General features: G+C 39.2%; 1 protein-coding gene across 1 annotated transcript; it reads left to right on the top strand.

Moving 5' to 3' along the window:
• The first annotated feature begins 204 nt into the window (after positions 1–204).
• LOC140254041 (protein FAM13A-like) lies at positions 205–20,528 on the top strand. The gene is made up of 8 exons (XM_072340228.1): positions 205–211; positions 684–734; positions 2,456–2,665; positions 4,151–4,334; positions 9,629–9,764; positions 14,120–14,263; positions 14,910–15,078; positions 15,997–20,528. The coding sequence occupies exons 1-6, from the start codon at positions 205–207 to the stop codon at positions 14,222–14,224; spliced, it is 693 nt and encodes a 230-aa protein (XP_072196329.1). The 3' UTR covers positions 14,225–14,263; positions 14,910–15,078; positions 15,997–20,528.
• Positions 20,529–22,232: the final 1,704 nt, after the last annotated feature.

Below are 22,232 nucleotides of genomic sequence, written 5' to 3'. Positions count from 1 at the left end.
GGAGTTTAATTGGTGTTAGTATAAATGAAATCAGTTGAGAGCATCTCAACAAAGTCATGGAAGAGAAAAAGCTTCACAGAAAGGTCTCTTGAAAAATATAAACAAAAGAACAAGCTTAGAATCTGTTAACTGCTGTAACACCAAGGAAAACAGTGACAGAAAGACCTAAGTCACACAGTCTAATCTTTCTTGCCCTGAGCCACGATGAACGGTATGTCCGCAGTCCCTTCATCTATGCCGGTGCACTGTCTAAACTAACTCCAAGGACTAACAGGCATCACTATGAGGCATTATTTTCTTTTTTCTTTTACACTGCAATTTCACTCTGGAAAGCAATTATAAGAAATATTCCCTTAATCCTTAGCTTTAACTTGCACTCTAACTTCATATTCAAAGGCTCCACCATCACAATCTTCTGCCTCCCAGCAAAGCTGAATGGCTTACTGCTCACTGTACTCCCCTCAGTAAATGCACTTGACAGTAATGTGGAAGGGGATATAAATATCTGGGAGGCCAGACTTGCAATTATCTCAAGAAGTATGGAAGAAAATATAGCTATAATTACCAAAAAGGAGAGCCTGTCCATTCACATAAGATAATTAAATGAACAGATACAAAAGTGAGGTGTCAGTCCCTATGCAGTGTTACAATAAGAAACAATTTCTAGTTCCAGCTGATCGCAGAAGCATCAAGTGGCACTAGAAGGCTGCAGAAGAAAAAGCAATGGCAAAATGGTATGTACAGAAGAAAGCCAACGCTTTTCTTTGTACAGTAATGAGTTATCTGTAGCTAAGTCTGACAAAGAACACAACATTCTGGGAATGACTTAATTTAGAAAAGACCAAACTAATAGATTAGTGTTGGGTTTCCTTCCTAAAATGTAATTTTACAGTGAAGTAAGGCTCTGTGAAAAACCTTGAAAAGCCTTCAATTGCAGTCAATGGATTATATGGCACAACAGCATTATATGGTACTTGCACTCATATGGTTACATGGTCCATCAGTAAACAATGACGTTGAATGAAACATGCACATCTGTTAATGACATATGTTCCAGCAAAGCAACAACCTCCTGTTCCAGGGAGTACAACTAACAACTTACATTTTCTGGATGACCCTGAGGCAGATGAGCCTGAGGTAGATGAGCCCTTTGGATTCAACACCACTACTGTTTAAGAAATATATATGACCAATGAAGTAGAAGACCTTGAACACATAACAGTTCAAGAATCCAGACATTTCATAGAATCACAGAAACACCAAGGTTCGAAAAGACCTAAAAGATCATCCAGTCCAACCATTCGTTTCCTTCAAGTTAAATGGGCAGGCCAACTGTTACTTCTCTGCTTTCCCAGACTTATGCAGAACAATAATGCAACTGTGGCTAAAATAACACTGAAAATAAATGCCAGCATAAGAAGACACAGTAATTAAATCTTTCATATCAGCATGGTAGTAAAATGGGAATTGAAAAGTACTGTTATTTGCAGCAACTTACCAATCAGTGTACCTTTATGTCAGTCCTGCGATTTCTTTCTTTGCTCTGCACTGGGAAAGGCACATTCTTCTGCCTGCACTACACTCCAGTCTATGCTTCTACCAAGAACCTCTTGATCTCCTGTTGTGATTTCCCTATCTAGATCATCTTTTTCAGTCCAAGCCCCTTCTGCTTTCAGCAACATTACAAAATAAATAAAACTATTATTTAGCATGCTTCACTCTGAGAAGCATCCATTCATTTCTTTCTTTTTGTTGCTCTTTCTTTGTTTTGCCATTTGAGACCAATCACAGAACTGTACAGTATTCACTGAATTGTACAGTATCTAGTTAGTAGACAACACAGGAAGAGAATTTTGACAAATTCAGTGATGAGAGCAATGTCTAAAATTCATTTTATTTCACTAATACAATGGTCACTTATTTTGGTCTGAAAGAACACCTGAGTCTTGTGATAATTTCATGGAATATCATGAAAACTCTCTGGTGTATTCTAGTCCTTGGGTGCCATGGCTATGCAACAAAAATTCTGGCATGTGGGCCACCAGAGACACTGAGGCTCTATGATGGTAACCACCATCACCCTGCCTCTCCCTTCTCTTTGGCTGCTTTCAAGTGGTATCATGCCTGGCTAGTACCTGGAAGAGTCAGTAGTCACACCCCAGAAAGTGTCTGTACCTCACCTCTTCATGAAGCATGCCAGTTCTGACCCTGGGAAATACTGTGTCACTGCATAACAAAAAAACATGCACTTGTGTTACAGTTTTGACAAAGGTCTGGTAATATTAAAATATAGAGGGGGTATTTTATTGATACCTTCACGTTTGTTCAGAGGAGCTATACCATGCAGCCATCCTATATATATACGTGTGTGTGTGTGTGTGCGTGTAATTGTATATGTTCAAAAATATAATGATATACAACTATTGTATACTGCTTCATATTTCTTCTTGAGCAGGTCTGCAGTGTGTTGGTATATTTCGAATCAGTGGCTCAGTGAATAAAATCAAGGAGCTGAAGCAGAAGTACAATCAGGGAGAAAATGTAGACCTCATTAATCATGGAGATGTTGATTCTGTGGCCAGCCTTCTGAAACTGTTTCTAAATGAGCTGCCAGTGGCTGTTCTTCCAGACAACATCTGTACTGGCATGATAAAAACTTTCCAAGGTACAGAGTGGTCACTTCTAAACTTCCTTCTCTGAAATGCTCAGTGCATTACTACATGCTGAGATGCCATTTTTGAATCTAATCACCATAGTATTACATTTATATTTCTACTGCCTCGCATCTCTCTTTCCAAAGCTAAATCTTCTTTATTTCACGTTTCCTTGTGCAGCAGCCTTTTTATTCCACGTTCTGATTTAGTACTTTTTACCAGTTTTCTTACTGTCTAGCAGCAGCAAGTGGCACGGAATGGTGTGAAGTATTTCAATTGCAAAGCCAGAAGGAGTTGCTTACAGCAGTACTGTCTAGTTCCCTTTTCATGTTGATAGTTCTTAATAGTGTACAATCAAATACAACTCTACCATGGATGGTAGCTAATGCTTTCAGGCAATTACAACAAGTGCTTCCCAGTGATAACTAATTCAAGCATTTCTGTACAAATAAGTGTGTTTTACTGCACGTTGCTCTTGTTCAAACTTCATCTGCTGAATTCCAAGTTATGTAAATGCTTATAAAAAAGAAAACAAACAAGAATCCAACTAAAAATGATGACAAAAAGAAGTACACAAAATCACTTTCGTCAACTCCAAAAGACTGTGCTGAAAGACCTTTTGGTTTCTACAGATTCTTGCAGTCACCTTGCTTTGGCTAGCCTGAATAATCTTGCTGTTCGTTCTTTTCTCCTCCTCCATTCCAACCCCTTTTCATTAATGTGTTGGGCAACATTGGTCTTAATCTTTATGGAATGTATTTTCTAGGGTTAGAATTGCCCTAAAGGATGTGATTTGCTGTTCACAATATTGAAGCTACACAGATGCATCCTGGAGATCTGTGGCAAATTTGAGCATCAGCTGCCAGTTACTGAGCAGCATCGCCATTTCAGTTCTAATACCAGGAGACTTTATCACACTAATTCTGAATTGCTGATCAAACAGAGATGATTTTTGCCTTGTAACACTCCTTTGAAGAATGAGAATCAAGGAAACGCTAAGCATCCACAACTTAGTTTTTCTGAGCATCTCTTGTGTAACTGCAGTTGTGTTTTTATAGAGCAAAAATGTTTTGAGATGGAGAGCTATGAATTAGTCAGGAAACTGAGATGATTTGGGGCTGAAGGGGTACAGTTCCTTACACCTCTTAATGAGAGGCAAATGTATAAGATCTCTGGGGAAAATCAAGGCCAATAATCTTATAATGTCCTTAAAGGTAGCCTTAAGTGTTCATATACATTATTACTGCCTGTTACCAGCTCTACAAAAAAAAAAAAGCAGCAAGTACTGGCTTCTTCTGCCCTAGCAGGAAAAATAGCATGAAGAGCGCTTATAAAACTTGTAATCTGGAAAATCTATGAAAATAGTTATCAAAACTTAGTGTAGAAATGTGTCATTTGGAATACATACTAAGAGTAAAGAATATATTTCAATGTCTCTGGTGAGATTGTTGTTACCAGGAATATCTGTGTAATAACCTCTTTATTTTTAAATACAGAGCACAGAATTGACACAACAGAATGCATAAAGAATCTGAGACAGTTAATTAGCTGCCTTCCCAAAGCACATCAAAACCTTCTCCAGTTCCTGTCTGCCTTCCTGTTAAAGGTAGCAACATACAGTGCAGTGAATTGCATGACTCTGGAAAATTTGGCCATTGTGTTTGGACCTGCTCTTTTCAAGTAAGTACTCTGTGTCTATTCACCCATTTTAAACAGTGCTACGTGATCACACTAGAAAATGAAGCTTTTTGTAGTAACAGTATCTCCAATAGGAAGTGCAGCATTTTGAAAGTTAAATGTCTACACAGAATATTATGGGCTAGTGTAACATCAGCAAAGGGAGCCTCTCCAAGATGCAAAAGTAATTCATTGTATCCTTTGCAGAGAGAGTTTTGGATATATTGGTGCCACTAAAATGCAAGCAGTAGGTGCTGAAGCTGCATTTGGAATAGTAGAGGCCAGACACTTAACTGGATGCTAAAAAAGAAAGGTAGGAGAGCATATGTCAGGCCAGTCAAGATGGTGAGAAGCAGCGGCCTGGAATGGTCTGACAGTGCTGGGTTTTCCAGAGAAACAGAAATATCAGCACATCATCCTATCCTTCACATTGATGCAGGAAAGTGATGAAGTGTTTATACTTGTCTCAAAGTTTGCACACCTTTGTTTCAGTGGGTCAATGTCTGTTTCTCTGCTCTGTGAGCTTATAAACTGTGTAACAGTTTATAGCCCTTGCAGGTGATGTTAATAAAAGGAACTTTAAAAAAACAGCTGGATAGACTTATCTAGCAGAGTGTACTGTGACAAGGCTTATAGCATTCACTCTTACGAGAATAGGCTTCACCATGGAGGATATTCAACTGTGGAACAAAGCAGTTGTACAGCAAAACCCCTTAAGACCTGTGTACTGAAAGTAGTTAATAAGTGTAGGCAAATGAGTTTTGCTCCCAGTGTCTGGGTTAGTTGCACGATACTTACAGTAGGTAAAAAAAGGTTGATGCTAAAAAACCTTCATCAAAAATCCAGACCTCACACCCACACTAACTCAACAAGGACTGCACTGACTGTCACACTTGTGTCTTAAGGCACCTTTACCATCCCATTGAGCTTATGTGCACGTACACGTAATAATGCCTTATTACTCTCTTCCCAAATTCTTTGAATGTATGCCCACTGATTTCTGTATCTCTGCAGAAAAAGTTCCCTTTTTAAGTGATGAGCCCCTCCAGTTTTTAAGCATCCTAGTCTATTCTGGGAGTTTCTCAAGCCAGTTCCAAGCATGCCCATTTGTTTGGGTTTTTGGTTTTTTTTTAGAGTTCACTTAGTGCTAAACTAAATGTTTGTGGCAGTGATCTGTGTGAGAAGCCTTAGAAATGATCAGCTTTGAGCTTCCCTGCCAGAGTGATTTGTCAAGACAGCACAGCTACCGTAAATAGAAGTATATCTGCCCAATGAATGTGAATGTGAATGCTTTTTATAGTCATTCTGATCTCACCAGCTCTGGGAGAGGGAAACCAGTAGGTCATTTTCTTTTTTGTGAAGTGTGTAACTGCTGCTGTCCTTGAGAGCTGCCTTCTAGAATTATGAAAAAATCACCTTTCTGGTAATTGGGTGGGGAGTAGAGCCTTGCAACTGGCGTTTTCTTTCAGTAAGATTGCTGGACTGCTTCCCACTGAGTGGCCCGAGGCCTCCAAGATTCAGAATAAACTGCTGCGTTTCCCTGTACAAGATGAATTTCTAGGTAGTCAAGCATGGTACGGGGAATAAAGCCATGCATTTCCATTATGTCTCTCAGAGCAAGACTTTACACAATTAGCTGCAACACTGTTAAACATTTGGCACCCAGGATTAACAGGAAAATAAGACACATTGAGTACTCCTTGCCATAGTTTGAGTAGAGTTCTGCTTCAGATAGTTGTAGAAAATACGATCTTAAATCTAACCTACAGAAACGTATACCCCATGCTATTGTTGGAAATAACTTTCTGCATGTAACGCTAACTACATTTGTAACATTAATTCGTTTCATGTGTTCACTGTTCTTCATGCATACTGGTACTCTGCATTTCTGGTACAGTTATGTCTTCCTGCTTTTACTTTGGGTTGTTTATTAAACCATTCTGCTTTGATTTTTATTCTGTTGATGTTCAAGCATAAATTCAATCTCTGATTATTATCTGTCTCAATATATTGACAATTTTATTGTTGAAACCTCTCACATTCATAGATCACGGTAGCAATTGGGCAGATCGGTATGATGGGGGGACGGGTAAGATAGAAAAGTGCTATAAGGCAGGGGAAAACAATTGCTTACCCATATCAGAAGATTCCAGATCTGCAGGGGGAAAGCTCCACCAAGGAGGGATCTTCAGGAACAAACCCTTCCCCACTGGCAGTCAGACCTTATATGAAGTCTAAGAGAGGTGCAGTCAGGATCCACCCATTCCAGCCATGCAGCTGAATTATTTTCATCTGTGCTCTCAGGGTGGCCTGAGTCCTTTGCCCAAGTACTCAATCAGTGTTTCAGGTCAGGACTCAACAGATCCCATATGCTTCGCTAAGGTGTCAGAGTTTGGTATTTCCGCAGTTGGACCGTGGAGTAGCTGTGGACGTTGGGACACAAAATTGGAACATAAAACTTGTTGCTAATTATTCCTTACTAAACTAAACTGTGTATACTGAACAGTTATTAAGTACGTTAATTTCGACATAGAAATTATATGCTTTAGCACAGGTGTTACACTGGAAGTCTATTTACAGGATCACAGAGAACTTATTACCTTTAATTTTAAAGGCTAAAAAAAGTCACCATATGAAAACTGGGTATTAAATGTCACTTCTCTGTTTTTAATCTGTTGCAACCCCTTACCTTAACCCTGCATATTTTGAATATTTGACTGAAAATCTCTTCATACTGGAATTGTTCTGCTACTATATTAGTGGCACATACAATTCTTGTGCCTGTTCTGTGTGATAGGACCAAAAGTGTCAATAAAAAAGTAGGTATATATCAGAAAAAAACTATAACTGAGTAAAATGCTCTAATTTTACTTTAGTCTTCATAAACCAGCTTTGATCTCCTTTTCCTGTGGCACTGTTCTCTTAGATTTTTACCCTGGCACGTGTTTCTTGCTTTTTGAAATTTCAGTGTTAACATCTGCATGATGCTGCCGTCATGTCCTCACCTCCTTGTAGGTGAGGGAGCCAAAAACATAGCTCATAGGTCAAGAGTTATGCTGGTTACTCCCTAGATTTTCTTTGCTGGGACCCACTGGAGAATTCTTATTGCTCATCCTCTGAACTATTCACTTCTATTGCTCTTCATACTTCTTGTGAGCTGTTTCACACCCTGTTTGCCTGCACAAGTGCTGAGTGAACGCTGCTTTTCTTTTATCAGAGATTTGACCTGTGTTACTTAGATTTTTTGTGTGCACTTTGCTATGCCTTGTCTTGGTAAAGAAATTTCTGCTAACTGCAGTTAGCAGTTCTTGGATGCGTGCATAAGGGTGCTAGCCAACTATCTGTTTGCATCTACTCACTTTGACTCATTCTTTCTGTAAATTTACAGCAAGTCTTACAAATAAGCTTCTGCCAGCAAGGAACCTTGGCAGGTCTCCTGAACAAAACCAAGGCAAAGCGTGTATGAATTTTCTAGTTTGTGCTTTGTGGCAAAGCAACTTTAAAAGGCTTAGGTTTTCTCAAGGAAAACACTAGTTGATTCCTGATGATCAAGTTCTATTTCTTATTTTTAGTGTTTTGGGTTTTTTTGTTGTTGGATTTGTACTACAAAAGAGTTTTTGAGGTGAAGTGCAGAATGTACTTCAGTAGCTATGCCCTTCCTAAGAACGTATTCCTGGCCAGTGTGGTGTGAACGCAGCTTCTCTATTGTCAGCCTGATGATTGGTTTCTGCTAGAAGCAGAAGTGTCTGAAGTGGCAGGAAGTGCTTGTTTTGCAGAACTAATTGAAACTGAATGTGGAATGTGGCTGCAGAGAAAACTAAAAATGTTCTTACTATATTTGGAATCCTCATGTGTTGCCACCTGTGAATATCTGCAGATGTCTGATATTTGGAATCAGCTGTAGCATCACATTCTGAGTATAGCTTTGGTTTGTCTGATGCTGACTTGAGAATGGAGCACTCAGAAGTACTATGTGAACGTGAGCCCCACTAAATATGGAGAGAGCTGTTTGCCTTTGGACGGCTTGTGGAGTATTCCATGCTAATGGAGAAAAGAGTTTGGTTGGGGTTCCTGTGTGCTCTGCTAACCAGCCTTAAAAAGATTTTTCTTTTTGGTTTGCTTTGTCATGTGAGAAATGGACAAGTTTTGAGAAAAAGAGGAATCCAAGAGGGAGAATTGTTAGCCAGCCCTGAAGGAAGAAGTGATGATCGAGGTGGTTTGTCCAGTACATCTAAGTTATATCTGCCTATAACTCTGCTTAATACATTCTCCTTTAAAAGGAGCCCAAGCTCTTACAGAAACAACTGTATATTTACAAAAATTATATGTGAATGAAACTGCTTGAACTGGACCCTGTGCATATATTTGTACTTCAAAATTGCAAATGAATAGCAAAGGTACTAATTTGGCAAGCGGAAGACTGGTGTGTGTATTTCTCTTCCTTAGTCTCCTTAGTTTATGAATTTCTTGTTTAAATATTAATATCATGCTGTGTAGAATTGAGTTGTTGCAGCATAAACAGGGAAGCTGGATCGGGCAACAAATTTATATGTAATGTTCCTCAAGCCTCCAGATAGCTCACTATGGGAATACGCAGTCCCTTAAGGGAATGAGATTACAATGTCACATAATGAATCCCCAGATTTAAATTAAATGATTCCAATTTAGTTTACTTCATGGATAGAACAAGTTTAACTACTGCTTATTTAATAATAACAAAAAATCCCATTATGGACAATCTGTTGTTGGGAGCACCTGGAAATTCTGCTTCATGTGACCAAAGTCTATGAAATCACAAATTATTCTATTGAAACACTATCTTAGAATTTTTATTATTCCCCCCCACACACACACAGACTGTTCTTTTAATATTTATGTCATCAAAATTCACCTTCAGAAGCTGAAACAGCAAAACAGCTCTTTCAGCCCTTGTACCTTTGAGTAGTGGCAGATTTTTGTGGCTTCTTTTTTTGTCCTCTTCATCCTTGATATTATGAACTTCACAGCTGAGAAACTGTCAGGCTCTAGCTATCTTGTTCTGCTGCGTCAAAGATTTGATGTGATGTGAGTAGCTGTAGCACACTGAGACTCCATCACTGTGAGTTTTGCGGTATCGTGACCCCCACCAGATGAAGATGACTCCTGTCCCAGCAATCATGTATTAGGAAGGGGGCTGGAACACTTGTTATATCCAACTGTCTAACAGGCTGCACTCTGAATTGTTCGGGGCATTAGGGGTGCTCCGTTCATGACTTATCTCAGAGCTCTGAAACTTTATCTATCTGTTCTGCCCTTAGGATTCCTGTCAGTCCATTGGCTTGTGAAGAACAAAGACTTTACAATGGCCTCCTGCTGTATTTGCTTCAGCATTATGAGATGCTTTTTGTCGATGTGAACCCTTGTTTCTCAGCAAGACAAGCAGACGGCCTCCAGGTAAGAAAGTTACATGAACTGATTCAGCAAGGAATCAGAAGTGCTTCACTGAGTTGTAAGCTACAAGTGGAAATAAATTACTTTATATGTAGTTTAAGTACTGACCACAGCTACTTGCCGGTACTATAAGTATTCAGCATAAGCATAAGCTAGAGGAGAACCAGAAGTTAAAATTCTGATTTTTGAAAAAAAAAAAAATGCTGATGTAATTGTATAAGAACAGAGACAAGAATAGAGTTCCAACTTCTTCCATGTTAAATATCTCAATGCAGAACTTCATTAGATTAAAGCCACTGATTTTTTTCTCTACTGAAACTCTTTATATTGTGTTGCCGTATGTTGGTGATTCAGGGGAGCAAATACGGAAGGGTGAAAGCCATTTCATCTTTCCATATGTTGCTGAATTTGTCTCAGATTCTCTTTGGGTGACATGTTCTTCTTTAAAAGAATGCTAGCGCTTGGATTTCTTGTTAGCCTCATTGATCAAAAATCTCCTGGTGGAAGAACCTTGATAGACTAATGTTGCTTTAGGGAGAGGGTCAATATAAGTTTTGTTTTCAGTTTGTGATGTTATGTATCATTACCACTTAATTAGAAATTAGTTTTTATTAGGAAATGACTTGAGGGGCATGTAGTAGTAAGGCCTGTGGTCTCAGACTACATCCTGAAGTTACCACGCATCCTTGCAGGTCACTCCTAGATGATTGGAAGGGTAACAGATCATGTAGAGTATTATTGAATAGATTTAACTTGTATGTAATTGAAGCTCGTGACTCTCATGTTTTTGACTCCTTTCTTTCTGGCTTCTTTCTTAATTGTCTGTGTTAAGGAAAAATCGACAGACTTCTATAATGCTAAGTCATGATTCATATGCAGAGCATGTTCTGCAAGGAGAATACTGAGACTGTCGTTCTTGGAAAACCTCTCCATATTTAAAAACAAAAAAAAAAAAACAACTGAAAAATTCTGTATAATCGTAAGTACAGAGAACAGAAGACACAAGTGCAAGGATGTTTATGAAATGATTCCAGATCTAAAACCCTAGTCAATTCATGCAGACAGCATCGAAGCACACACTTCTACCTTCCACTATACTCTCGTATGTCAACTCTCCTTTGAGAATCCCTGAAACACGTACTCAAATGAGTGTGCAAGACCATCCAACTGTATCTGCTTCTGCTCACAGTAACTATGTGTTCTTACAGTAGCAAGAGGAAATTGGAAAGGCATTGGAAAAGCCAAGAGACTTGGCATTCTATTTCAATGACTTCGTTTTAGAAGGAACTTCACTCCCTGTATTTCTGCAAAATGTCACAGTCTGTCTGGGCTTGTGGTGATGTGGGAAAGAATTTTTCTGGAAAAATCCTTTCAAGTTCTTTAATAAAAGCCCAGACGAAGCATAGCCGTGAGGCACACTCCTGCTCTGAGGTAAGCTTATGAAAGAAATCCCATCTGTGGTGAGGAGGGAATTCAGAATTCTGTGGTTGATCTTGTTTTTGTAATTTCTGGCAGGAAATCCAGCATATTGGATAGGTACCCTCCATCTTTCATAATATAACAATTGCTGAAAGTCCACTAAACGAGAAACATCAAAGTTAGGTCTACAAAGTAAACATATTCAATGTGCATGAACCAGTTCCAGCAAAGCAAGCAAAAAGTGAAATGGCAAATGTGGCTCAGATCCCTTGTTGCTTCCTGGAAATGAAACTTGCTTTTATTGGCTGTTTCTCTTGAAGCAACTTGAAGCAATTACACTGGTGTTTGCATTTTCAGCTATTTAATGTGAGGGATCTTTTTATTGTTGTTGGGATGTGCTTTTTGTAGAAGATTACACCATAGAAGCTAATTGAATTATAAATCAAACTTTTCCAGTAGTGATTTGTCATGCTCTTTGTCATCATTGTTTCCAAATCTTATGTTCTGGATTAAGAAATGACTGGACTTTTATTTTATTTTATTTTTTATCAAGTTCTAGAGTGCTTTTTCATATCTCTGTACTGAAGCATGATAGATAAATCCTTCCTGAATTAAGCAAACAGAAGCACAACTTTTGGGGTGTGTGCATACCACTGCATCCCGTCCTTCAGTCAGAAGAAAAGCTAACGCCCTAAGGAAATAACTCTCATTTCTTGTTTTCTCTTCTTCCTATGCCCTTTATGTATGCTTCTCTTTTTATCAGCAAGGCTGCAGAGACTCTGTAGTTATTCTCTGCAATAGTGGAGCCCTACTGAAAAGGGATTGCAGAGCCAGTGGCTGGGAGAGGGGAGCTAAACACTATTGCAGCCCTTCAGAAAGACCGCAGACACCTCAGAATGGATTTCTGAAACTATACAGTGTGGTTTGAGTTGGTCGGCCTACTGCACCTAAATATTTTATGGAGACTTCATCTATTTGAATTATGGTTTTATTGAGATGGCTCTTTGTGGCTTAGGGAGTTTTGTTAGTGTCAGGTTTTCAGCATTCTTCAAAGAGGGGAGTGTTTCCACATCAACCGATTTGTTTAAAAAAGAAAGAAAGAAAAAATTGGTGCTTCACTTTCATTTGAAGTTGCCATGAAAAAGGATTTGCAGTCTGATGAATGGACTGTCCTCAATTTAAGCAGCAATTTAAATGATGTTTTCCTTTGCTAATCTCATGATAATGCTTTTGAAATTAGTTGAAACCTTTCAAAAATGAAGCAAATGTGATCTTATGATATATGAAACTCAGGCTTCCAGGTTAGACTAAAGGGTCCAGTCAGTGTAATTTTTCATGGATAGACTCTCATAGTACTGATTCATATTTGTGGGTTTAGCATAATTTCCTAACTTTAAACTGGTACAGATCCGGATTGTTTTCTTTCACATATCTTTGCTTTGCAAAGATAACTTTTAGTTGAGTTTAGACGTGAGCATAACGAGTCCTGCGTGTAGCACTTGAACTGCCAAGAGATTTGTCAGTGCTTCTGTAGGCTTTGCTGTTATGTTATGGAAAGGTTTCTTTGTATTACTTCCCATTCCACACACACAAAAAAAAGTATTTTTTCTGACCTTTGTAAATTCTTTAAAAGCATGGGCTCATTAAACATTAAGTTTTAAGTTTGTGTTTGGGAGCCGTCCAAACCAGAAGACTGGATTAAAAATGCCGCACATTGAGAATCAGAGCTGGACTTGGATCTCCACAAAGATTATGGGTAATATATTGTGAAAATGTATTTTTTTCTTCTCCTTCTGGATAAACAGAGAAGAATAATTTACTGACTGCAGACATAAGGATTTGATAAAGAGCACCGTATTAGGCAGTTGTGACTTTAAAAGCCTAACAAACTGGAGGTGGCTGGAATATTCATTACTCATTCTAGGTTTTCAACAGCAAAGCCTTTCCATTGATGGGTGAAGAGCACAAGGGATGTGGTCTGGTGATGTGTGATGTTATTTCTGAGCTGTGTCTGAGGTCTTCAGCAGGCCTGCCTTTATGCTGGAGGTCTGTAACTCTGAAATGACAAATATGCCTGATCTGTTTTTAGCAAATGATGAGATCCACTGATCCAGTCAATGTGACACATTTAATGTTTGCTCCAGCATTGTTGGGACTTTCTCCTGCCTTACTGTATGAATGCTGTCACACTTAAATCCTTCCTATGAATCTGTGGATTTTGCCACTACCTCCCTGCTCCCTGTGACATCTAGACAATGTTACTTGTATTTTCCTTTGGCTGATGAAAGTTGTGCTTGGAAAGAATAGGGGAGGCAGGAGGCGTGCTCTGTAAGCTTTGAAGCACACTCTCAGCTGTGTTTTACTTCATGAAGTGACTTGAACATGAAGAGGGAACCTGGTTAAATTGATGTCCTACGATTCTTTAATGAAATGAGTAATTCAGAAATAGTGCTCAAGTGATTGCACAAGCTGACGACGCTGATCACCATCAGCCATTCAGTGATGGCATAAAAAATGTGAGTGGGAAAGATCTTTCTAAAATTGATTGATGACAGATGCCTTTACCAGATTGGAAAAACACTGTGAGGCGATACGCTGTACAGAAACAAACTAAGCAGTAGTGGAGACTCACTTTTGTTACTTCTCAGTCTGTGAATGCCTGTTTTCAGTTTTGCTGTGAGCAGAGCAGCTTGAAAGCTCCTACCACAGCCAGACTCGCAGGTCGTATGTTGATTACAGATTGAGGAGTGTTATTTGCAGTTCACAAAGGGGAGAAGTGTCTGATGTGTTTAGAGTGGCAGGTGGTTGTGTTGCTTATTAAGGCCAGCTACAACAGAGGGGAGAGAGTCATAATTAATCTAGTGTACATGTTAGGATAACACTAAGTTCTACCTTCAGAGGATCTATGTGGCCTTCATCTGACGTTTTTTACACCTCAGTGGAAGACTTGTGGCTCTGAGATCCATCTCAAGTTTGCAGCAACATTCTCTTCCACTTGGTGTCAGCATTGTTCTCCCTTGGCTCCTGAGCTGTATTTGATTTGAACATGACCCTCTAACGTGTCCTGAGCATCTATCTTAAAAGTATTAAATTTCTATTTTTATAACATGTCAGCAGACCATCCTGTTTCTTCCTCAGATAATTACCAATGTCAGAGAAGCATGAAGGAAGGGTACGAACTCACCTCCAAACCGCTGTGAAACGCAACCCTTTTTGATTTTATGTTCACGAAGCCTTCTTAAACTCTGCAAGACCATTTATAAAGTCTGTTATTGCTTTTGTGATCATTTTCTTTGGTGAACATGAGCAACTTGATTTGTTCCACATAGGCTGATGATCGGGATGCTCTGAGAAAACATCCGGAGTGAAGTCTTTGATAGGAAACTCCTGCCTTGGGACATTAGAAGTATTCCTATTGAAAGACTTGTGATATGCAAGCATCAAAACATTTCGCTCTTTTACTTGTCTTGCTATTATTATATGCTATTATTATAGCCACTGACATTTCTTTAAAACTCTTTGTGGCTTTTCAGTTTATATTATATTAGGGTTGGGAAAGGGAGATGTTTTCAGAGAAGCAGGCAAGAAATGTAAAATAAAAACATTAAAATATCTGCTGTTAGGAAAGAAGAAAAAAGGTCCGGTTTTTCATTTTTTCTGTAGTTTTCATAGGGAAGTTGGGCTTTCTGCTATGCAGCATTCAATTTAATAACTGTTTTCTGATTGCAGTGGCTCCCTCCCATCCGCCCTGAATTCTTAGACCTCTGTTTTCTTCTGTAATGAGTTTTTCGTCTACCCTAGCAAGTATGCAGACATGCTGAAGTACTTAACATCAGTTTGCCAGAAGAATATGCCAGCACTTATCACGGTTGAAAGAAGAAAAGCTTGGCTGAATCTTGTAAGTGTATCAGTGTGTTATGGCCTAGTGCAGTTTCACTCTCTCCCAGCTTATTTGGATTTTTGCTGTAGAGCAGTCTCTGTGGTATTTAATTTCTTTGCATCAAGTGAAAATAGGAATGTGTATTCATGAGTCAGCATTGCTGTTAAATAGTTTCCAGAGCTATCAAACTAAATACTGGGGACCTTTTTATTTTGCTATGAAAAAGAAAAGGGGTGAAATGTGCTTACAAGGATGTGATGATGTGGAATACTGATGATCACAAAACCATGACAGACACAAATGCAGCTGAGCTTAAAATATAAAAAAAAAACAAACAGATGAAATGTTTGGCTCAGATACGTGCTGCTCCCATTTCCCAGGGGTCGAGGCTAGAAAAATTCAGTTTGAGTTGACCGGATTCACTGATAGATCTTCATTTTCTTGGAGAAAAAAATGGAAAAGATGTATGGAAAAAGGTGAGAGAAAAAGGAAAAAAGTAGTGACTAGCTGTAGGAATGTTAGAGAAAAATGGACGTTTCAGAAAGTTATGGTAAGAACAAACACATCATCTCCTTATGTGCTTTTTTGCTAGATGCATTTCTAGTCATTTCTGAGGCCTTTTTTTAATTTAAACAAACATTACTGCAGTTTGGCTTTGCCCATGTGAATTGACTTGCACGGCTATGACAATTTAGACACTTGAAGCCAAGGTTCTGTCAACAACCTTTTTTCCGACCTTTGAATTTTCACCTTCCAGCCCCTTAAATTTGGTGTAGTTCTGTTCCCATGGGGCCTCAGATGAGCATACCTTTCCTTACTGGATAGAGTCCTTAATACTGTATGCCTTACACTGTTCTCACAAGTGGCAAGACAGTGCTGTGGGATGACTGTGTTAAAGGGTGCTGCTCAGTAATACATGTTTTTTGTAAACTGTAGGAGACCAGGGAAATACTTGATGAGAGGCTGCTGCAGCACGAGGCAGCATTGCTTCCAGTACGTGACTGGAGCTTCGCCTGGGAGTTGCTGGTGTGGCTGGCTGCACACAAAGGCAGAGTTAGGAGCTCAGGTTTCAATTGCTTTTGGAGAGCCCTCTGCCAGCATCCTTGTTTTGGGAGCTCATGGATTTGCCTCTTCGTCATGGAACCAGGCCAAGCCAGGATGAACTGTGACAGAGCTGAGCTACGGAAGTTAAGTATTGGGGGTACAAGTAGAGGAGAACGAATGATATCCTAGATTCTTTAGGATTTTTGTGTATTATTTTTTTCCCATCATTATACGCTGGAATTAAGAGATCTATTACTATTATAAAAATAAACAGATAACTAAAATAAAAATGGGGAATAAAAGAAAAAGGAACCCGCAGTGATAGTTTTAGGATCTTCAAAAAGTTGTGCCAAAGATCAGAGGAACAAGGGAAGAAACTATGATTTTAGAACTTTCTTTTATATGATTTAAGTTGTTAGCTTTTACATGCTTTTTTATGTTTATTTTTTCAAATAACGGGATTATGCGGATGGCTTTCACAGAGTCACAGAATATCCTAAGTTGGAAGGGGATCAAATCCAACTCGTGATGCTTGGAGCTACCTGATCTTTTTGACCATTCTATACAAGAGGGCTATGCCGCAATACTAAACAGACAGCTGAGTTTGGTTATATGCAGCACACTGTAACTCAAAGCTATAGAATGCTTCTAAAAATGTTTTCCTTTTGCATATTTTCACGAGGAAAGTATAGCAAGCAAACTGCCACTTAATTGCAAGGAATTATGGATGGATGAACAAAGTATTTCCTTGGCTGCTTTACTTTTCTTTCAGCTCTTCCTTTCATGTCTTTGAAGTTTCATCTAAGCAAATTCTTAGCTATTTTGCTAACCATATTCCATAACTCTTTCTATGCTTAAACAGAATGGTGGCTGGGTTGTAGGGGGAAGAGAAAGATAAAACTGTGTTTGAGATTAATATTAAATGGACTATAGAACAATGCACACAAGCTGTATGTGCATCATTATCTTTTGCAATCAATAGGCACAGACCGTGTAAGAAGTTGAGCAACTCATGAAAGCTGCTGCTGACGGAACAGCAAGCTGGTATGTTCTAGATAATCAGTGAGCTCTGTGTTCCTTTCTTTTTGTCTGCCCTGAGTAATTTTGTGTGTTATAGAGAAAATAGTCTTCTATTCTTGTAAGCTGTAGAATAAAAATACCTCTAGCAAATTTGCAGTTGCAGGCGGGTTTGTAGGCTAAAAGAAAATTTCTGTCTGGATATGTGTGCAGTGATTAACAGGCAGCAGCAATGTTGACTTCTTTTTTCCCTTGTTGCTTATTCCTTATACGGATTTGGTAGCAATGTTGCTGTGGCTTCTAACCAGAGAGAGCACAGGCAGATGAAATCTAAGTCTAGATCCATGTCAGTGTCAGTCTTGTAAAAATTTGCTTCTATTATATATAGCAAAACCAGGCCTATGAAATTGTCCCTCTTTATGAAGTTAAGATAAAAGAAAAAATATCAAATCTTTACGTGCAGAAGAGCACAGCAGGTTTTTTTTTTTGGTATTGTTACAAAGCTGTCTCTTTTGGGAAGCTTGGCATTTCTGCAGGCACTCTGGAAAAGGAAAGAAACTCTTCAAAATAGGATATGGTAATTTGCAGTTGAAGGGCTGCTGCTGTCCCTGTGTGCTCCTCAGTATGGTTCTCATATTAACTGAGAGGAAGAAAAAAAAGCTGTAGTGGAAAAGAGAAGAATTACTTCCTTCTTTGGTATCAACTCATTAATAATTTAATTGAAGTTGGGAGTTGTGTCCTCAGCTCACCCTTCTGCAGCTTTTCCATTCATAGCAAAATAATAGTTCTAGACACTGCTACATGATCCTTATATATACACAGGTCACTCCCATTTATCTCAGTGGAAATTACAACGGATACAAAGAACACAATAACATTGTTTGAAACAGAAAATTGTCAGCTGCAAAGCACTCTTTTTCAGCGCAATCACCACCAGAAGCTATGAATTTTCACCAGCTACGAACAAGAGCCTGCATGCCATACGCCTACAAATCTGCACCAGTAGATGTGACCCGCTGTCACCACTGCTGAAATGCAGCACCCACAGCCTCTCTGTGCTCACATCCACTGCTTGGTCTTCAGAAATGCTGTTGCTGAAAAACACTAATACTTAAGCTCCTTCTTTACTACAGGCCTATCTTGCTTCAGTTCTGAAAACATCGAGTACCGACTGCAAGCTTGAAAAGGAGCTGGACATAAGTGATGCTCCCTAGAATCTTTTCAAAGCCTCTTGTACTATAACATTTCTGTTTCTTTGAAATCACAAGACCACAAATCTGTTCCCTGGTTTCTAGTTTTTGGTGGATTATATTTCTGGGAATTGCCAAACTATTTACATTGAGGTTTTTTTGTTTGTTCTTTGAAGCTGTAAGTGCTGTGTTTAGTTTCATTCTGTTTTAATTCCCTTGGTAGCATAGAAGGTTTGTGTTTCATGTTTGTATTAATAACGTATTGCTTGAGAACGCTATTCCTTGAATAGTTCTGGAGAACAAAGTACCAATGGAAATGCTACATGCTATAATGCTGTTGTTATACACAACGTATACTATGATTTCATTATATGCTAATTATGCTATTTCTTTTACAGTATAGTTCCCCTAAGGCCAGTGAAATCACATAGTTCAGAACTATTGGGACATGTTAAGCAGTCTGAAGGTTCTGAATGAGTAGGCCAGCTTCTGAAAGTCATTGTCATGGGAGACCTATTGGAAAACCATGTGGGGAAAACTGCTGGCAGCTGCTAATGTCTAAGAAATGGGCTATATAATATGTGTGATGAAGTTAAAAGAGTCCAAGGAGAGCATTTTGTAATGATAGGGAAGGAAACTGCCCCTAGGAATACTGAGGAGCTGAAGGTAGGATTGCTGCTTGCGGCATACTAGCATGCAGCACTGATCTGTAACAATAACTCAGTTACTTAAATATTGGCAAGAATGCTGATGGCTGTGGTAATCTAAGCACAGCATAAAGGTAGCAGAAGTATAGGAATTTTGAGACAGCAAATAATGTCTGCATCCTGCTGAGCAGGATCAGGCTGGATGCTTTTCCACTTTTCATAATCACAGCAGAGAAAACAATTGCTTTGCTACTTACACGCATAGTAGTTTTGTATTACACCTTCAATTAGTTTGGTTTTGATAACCTCTTAAACTTTACTAGCAGATACAGTTAAAAGGAACTTCAAGGCATGTTTTCACAGGTTCATGTTCTCAAAACCTGAGGAAATAATTTCCCTGCTCCTGATCTTCTGCACAGGAACTCTTGCACGTGGGATAGCAGATTGAGTTTGCCCAGCTTTAATGAACCCAAACCCCAGAGATGCAGGTCAATCATTGTTTCTGATGCTGTGCTTCTGATTTACTCTGTTATCTAATTCACTGTGTTCTGTTGTAACAATGCTGATCCTAAAGCAGATTATGAGCTTGAAAGTACTGTAATTTAAAGTTAAGGTTGAGATAGTGGATATATTTCTGTTGCAGATACAGTGTTCAAAGCTAATAGGCTTGGTTTGTTCTTTACTTTTTCTTTCTTTCTTTTTTCCTACCTGCTACAGTAAGATAATTCAGCAAAAACTTTTAATTAGCTCTTATATTTTGCTCTAACGCTGCTGTTGTCTATGGGGCAGTAGAAATAAGCTGTTTTATATGGTTTATACTATCTGTGGTATTAGATCTGCAGATCTTAATGAAATGCTAAGCTGTCTCGCTGCAAAGCTTCTCATTTTTTTTCCCTACATCTTAGTAAATACTTGAGCAAGTGAGTCCAGTGCAGAGTTGAACAGTTAAAACATCTTATCTGGGAACTGATCAGGCACAATAGCCTGGCAAATATAAGTCCTGAGCTTGATGAATAAAAAATGTACCAGTTAAGTGAACTTCAGCTTGTTTCAGTAATTTTATGTTATGTGCATTTCTAAACTCGTTGTGATAGCATGTCTAACACGTGTGAATTTAAATGTGATGGACAACATTCTGGGAGTTAAGGTGTTAAATTCTCCAGATCCGTGGATCATCAATACTTCCTGGCACACCTGTCTCAGAAGAGAAGGAGGACTACACATCCCAGAGGACTGTTCACTGTTCTGTTTCTGTTTTCCATCGAGAGGTTAAAGATAAAATTGTGCACAGACATCCCCTTTTCCCCTTCCGCTCATCTCTGCAGAGCGTGCTTCCTAGCCATGTAAGGCCTTTGGTTTTGGACACTCTCATTTTATTTGATTTATTAGCTTCAATTCCAATTATGTTGTATTGTATCGCCTTCTGTATCAGATCTGCTCTGCAGGGGGGCTGAACTTGATGATCTCTATTGGTCCCTTCTGGCCTCTACAACTCTCTGTATTGTGACTCTGTATTGTGTTATCTTGCATTGTGATATTTTGTATTTAGTAAATAAGTTATGCTCCTCAGGCTGTTGCTGCTGTTTTGTTTTTAGACCCATCTCCCTACCCTTTCTCTTTTTTCCCGTCTCCCGGGGTGTGGATTCGTGGGACCCCTGCCTCATTAGTCACGGAACTGAGCCAGAGGAGCCCATAAACCATCTACAGTGGGTACAATATAAATGCTTTCATGAACTCTGGAGTAAATACCAACATTAAGCTGCATGCAAACAAACCCACAGCCCCCCAGAAATATTAGTGCCTCACAGTGACAACAGAAACTGATGTGTCCCTGGTAAAGACAAAACTGGATCTTCCTCAAAAGGCCTAGTTCCTTACTCTCAAATGCCACTCTGCCAAATGCCAAAAGACTTCTCTATCCTGAGCAAACAGCTGCGAGGCATGAAAGCAATGCCAAATATTCAGTCGGTCGGGTAGAATGAAAGTAACAGAGCAGATGCAGTCCATCAGTATTACTTCGTTTGTAAAAGCAAAAAATTGACAGACACTCATTAAAGTACACTCTCTGTGGGACCATGCACAAAACTGTTGAGGAATAAACAACGCATTTGAAGTCTTTTGTTTAGAGAAATATTAATTTCAAATGGGCTTCCAGCATCTGCCTTGCTAAGATGCATCTGAATGTCTCAAGTATGAGAAGCCAAGTAGGTATCGATATTTATTGCCTCTCTATCACTGTTTTGCAATGATCCCACTAGTCAAGTTCTGAGAGAATTGAAGGACAAGGTTTTTTTAAAATTTATGATCGCTATTTTAGGCAACTTATGTTCCAAACAGAAATCTACAATACGACTCTTCTGCCTTGCATTGCATTATGAAAGAGCAGAATAGTCAGCAGTATATACATTTGGGATGAAGAGGTTTGAATTTTGAAGCAGGTCAACTACTGGCTTAATGCACAGAAACAAGAAATTTGAGTCCCCTGTGACTTAGTCTCCAGCCTTTGAAAAGACCAAATATTTACACAGCCCAATGAACTGCTCTTCAAAGCAGATTTAAACACTTCACATTCCCATCCAACCTAACTGTGGGGCTGATCACTTGAGATGTAACTCATTTTTTCACCAAATACCACCCTTAGGTTGGAACATTTCAACCTGCAAAATGTCAGTGACATGCGACAACCAGGGATCCAGTCCACAGAGCTCACTTAAAGCAGCTCTGTACTGTAGAAATATTACCTCTTCAAATGAATGAAACACAGAATGACCGCTAGCACGATCAAATTTAGGTTTAAAATGCCCGTCCTTTGAGGTGTCAAAACCGAACACATTACTCTAGGTGAGGTCTCACCAATTCTGAGTGCAAGGGTGGGATTACTTTCCTAGTCCTGCTCACCACACCGTTCCTGATCCAAGCCAGGATTCCATTGGCCTTCTTGGCCACCTGGGCCAAGTTTAAAGGAGGTTTTGGGCTATAGCTCTTAAGAGTATTTAACAGCCACATATCCTGCAAGGCGTTCTCATTCCACCTGCAGAGTCAGAGAGATTCTTCAGCTCATCCTTTGCATAAAGCTGATAGTAACTCAAAGCTCAGTTCCTCCTATCTTGAACTCATCAGGTGATCAGATAAGAGACGTCAGGCATTTTCAGAGAGTCCGGCGAAGTGCTCACTGAAAGAAACAGAAAGTAGCAACAGCTCACACTAATAGTTATAAGCTGTGCGCTATGACTCTCCTTGTCTCCCAGAACACTTCCCTTACAGCGTTTAAGTA

Source organism: Excalfactoria chinensis, chromosome 6 (genome assembly GCF_039878825.1).
Source record: "Excalfactoria chinensis isolate bCotChi1 chromosome 6, bCotChi1.hap2, whole genome shotgun sequence".
NCBI classification, from domain to species: Eukaryota; Metazoa; Chordata; class Aves; order Galliformes; family Phasianidae; genus Excalfactoria; species Excalfactoria chinensis.
Note: the sequence above shows the minus strand (reverse complement) of the source record. Positions and strands in the feature narration are given on the sequence as shown.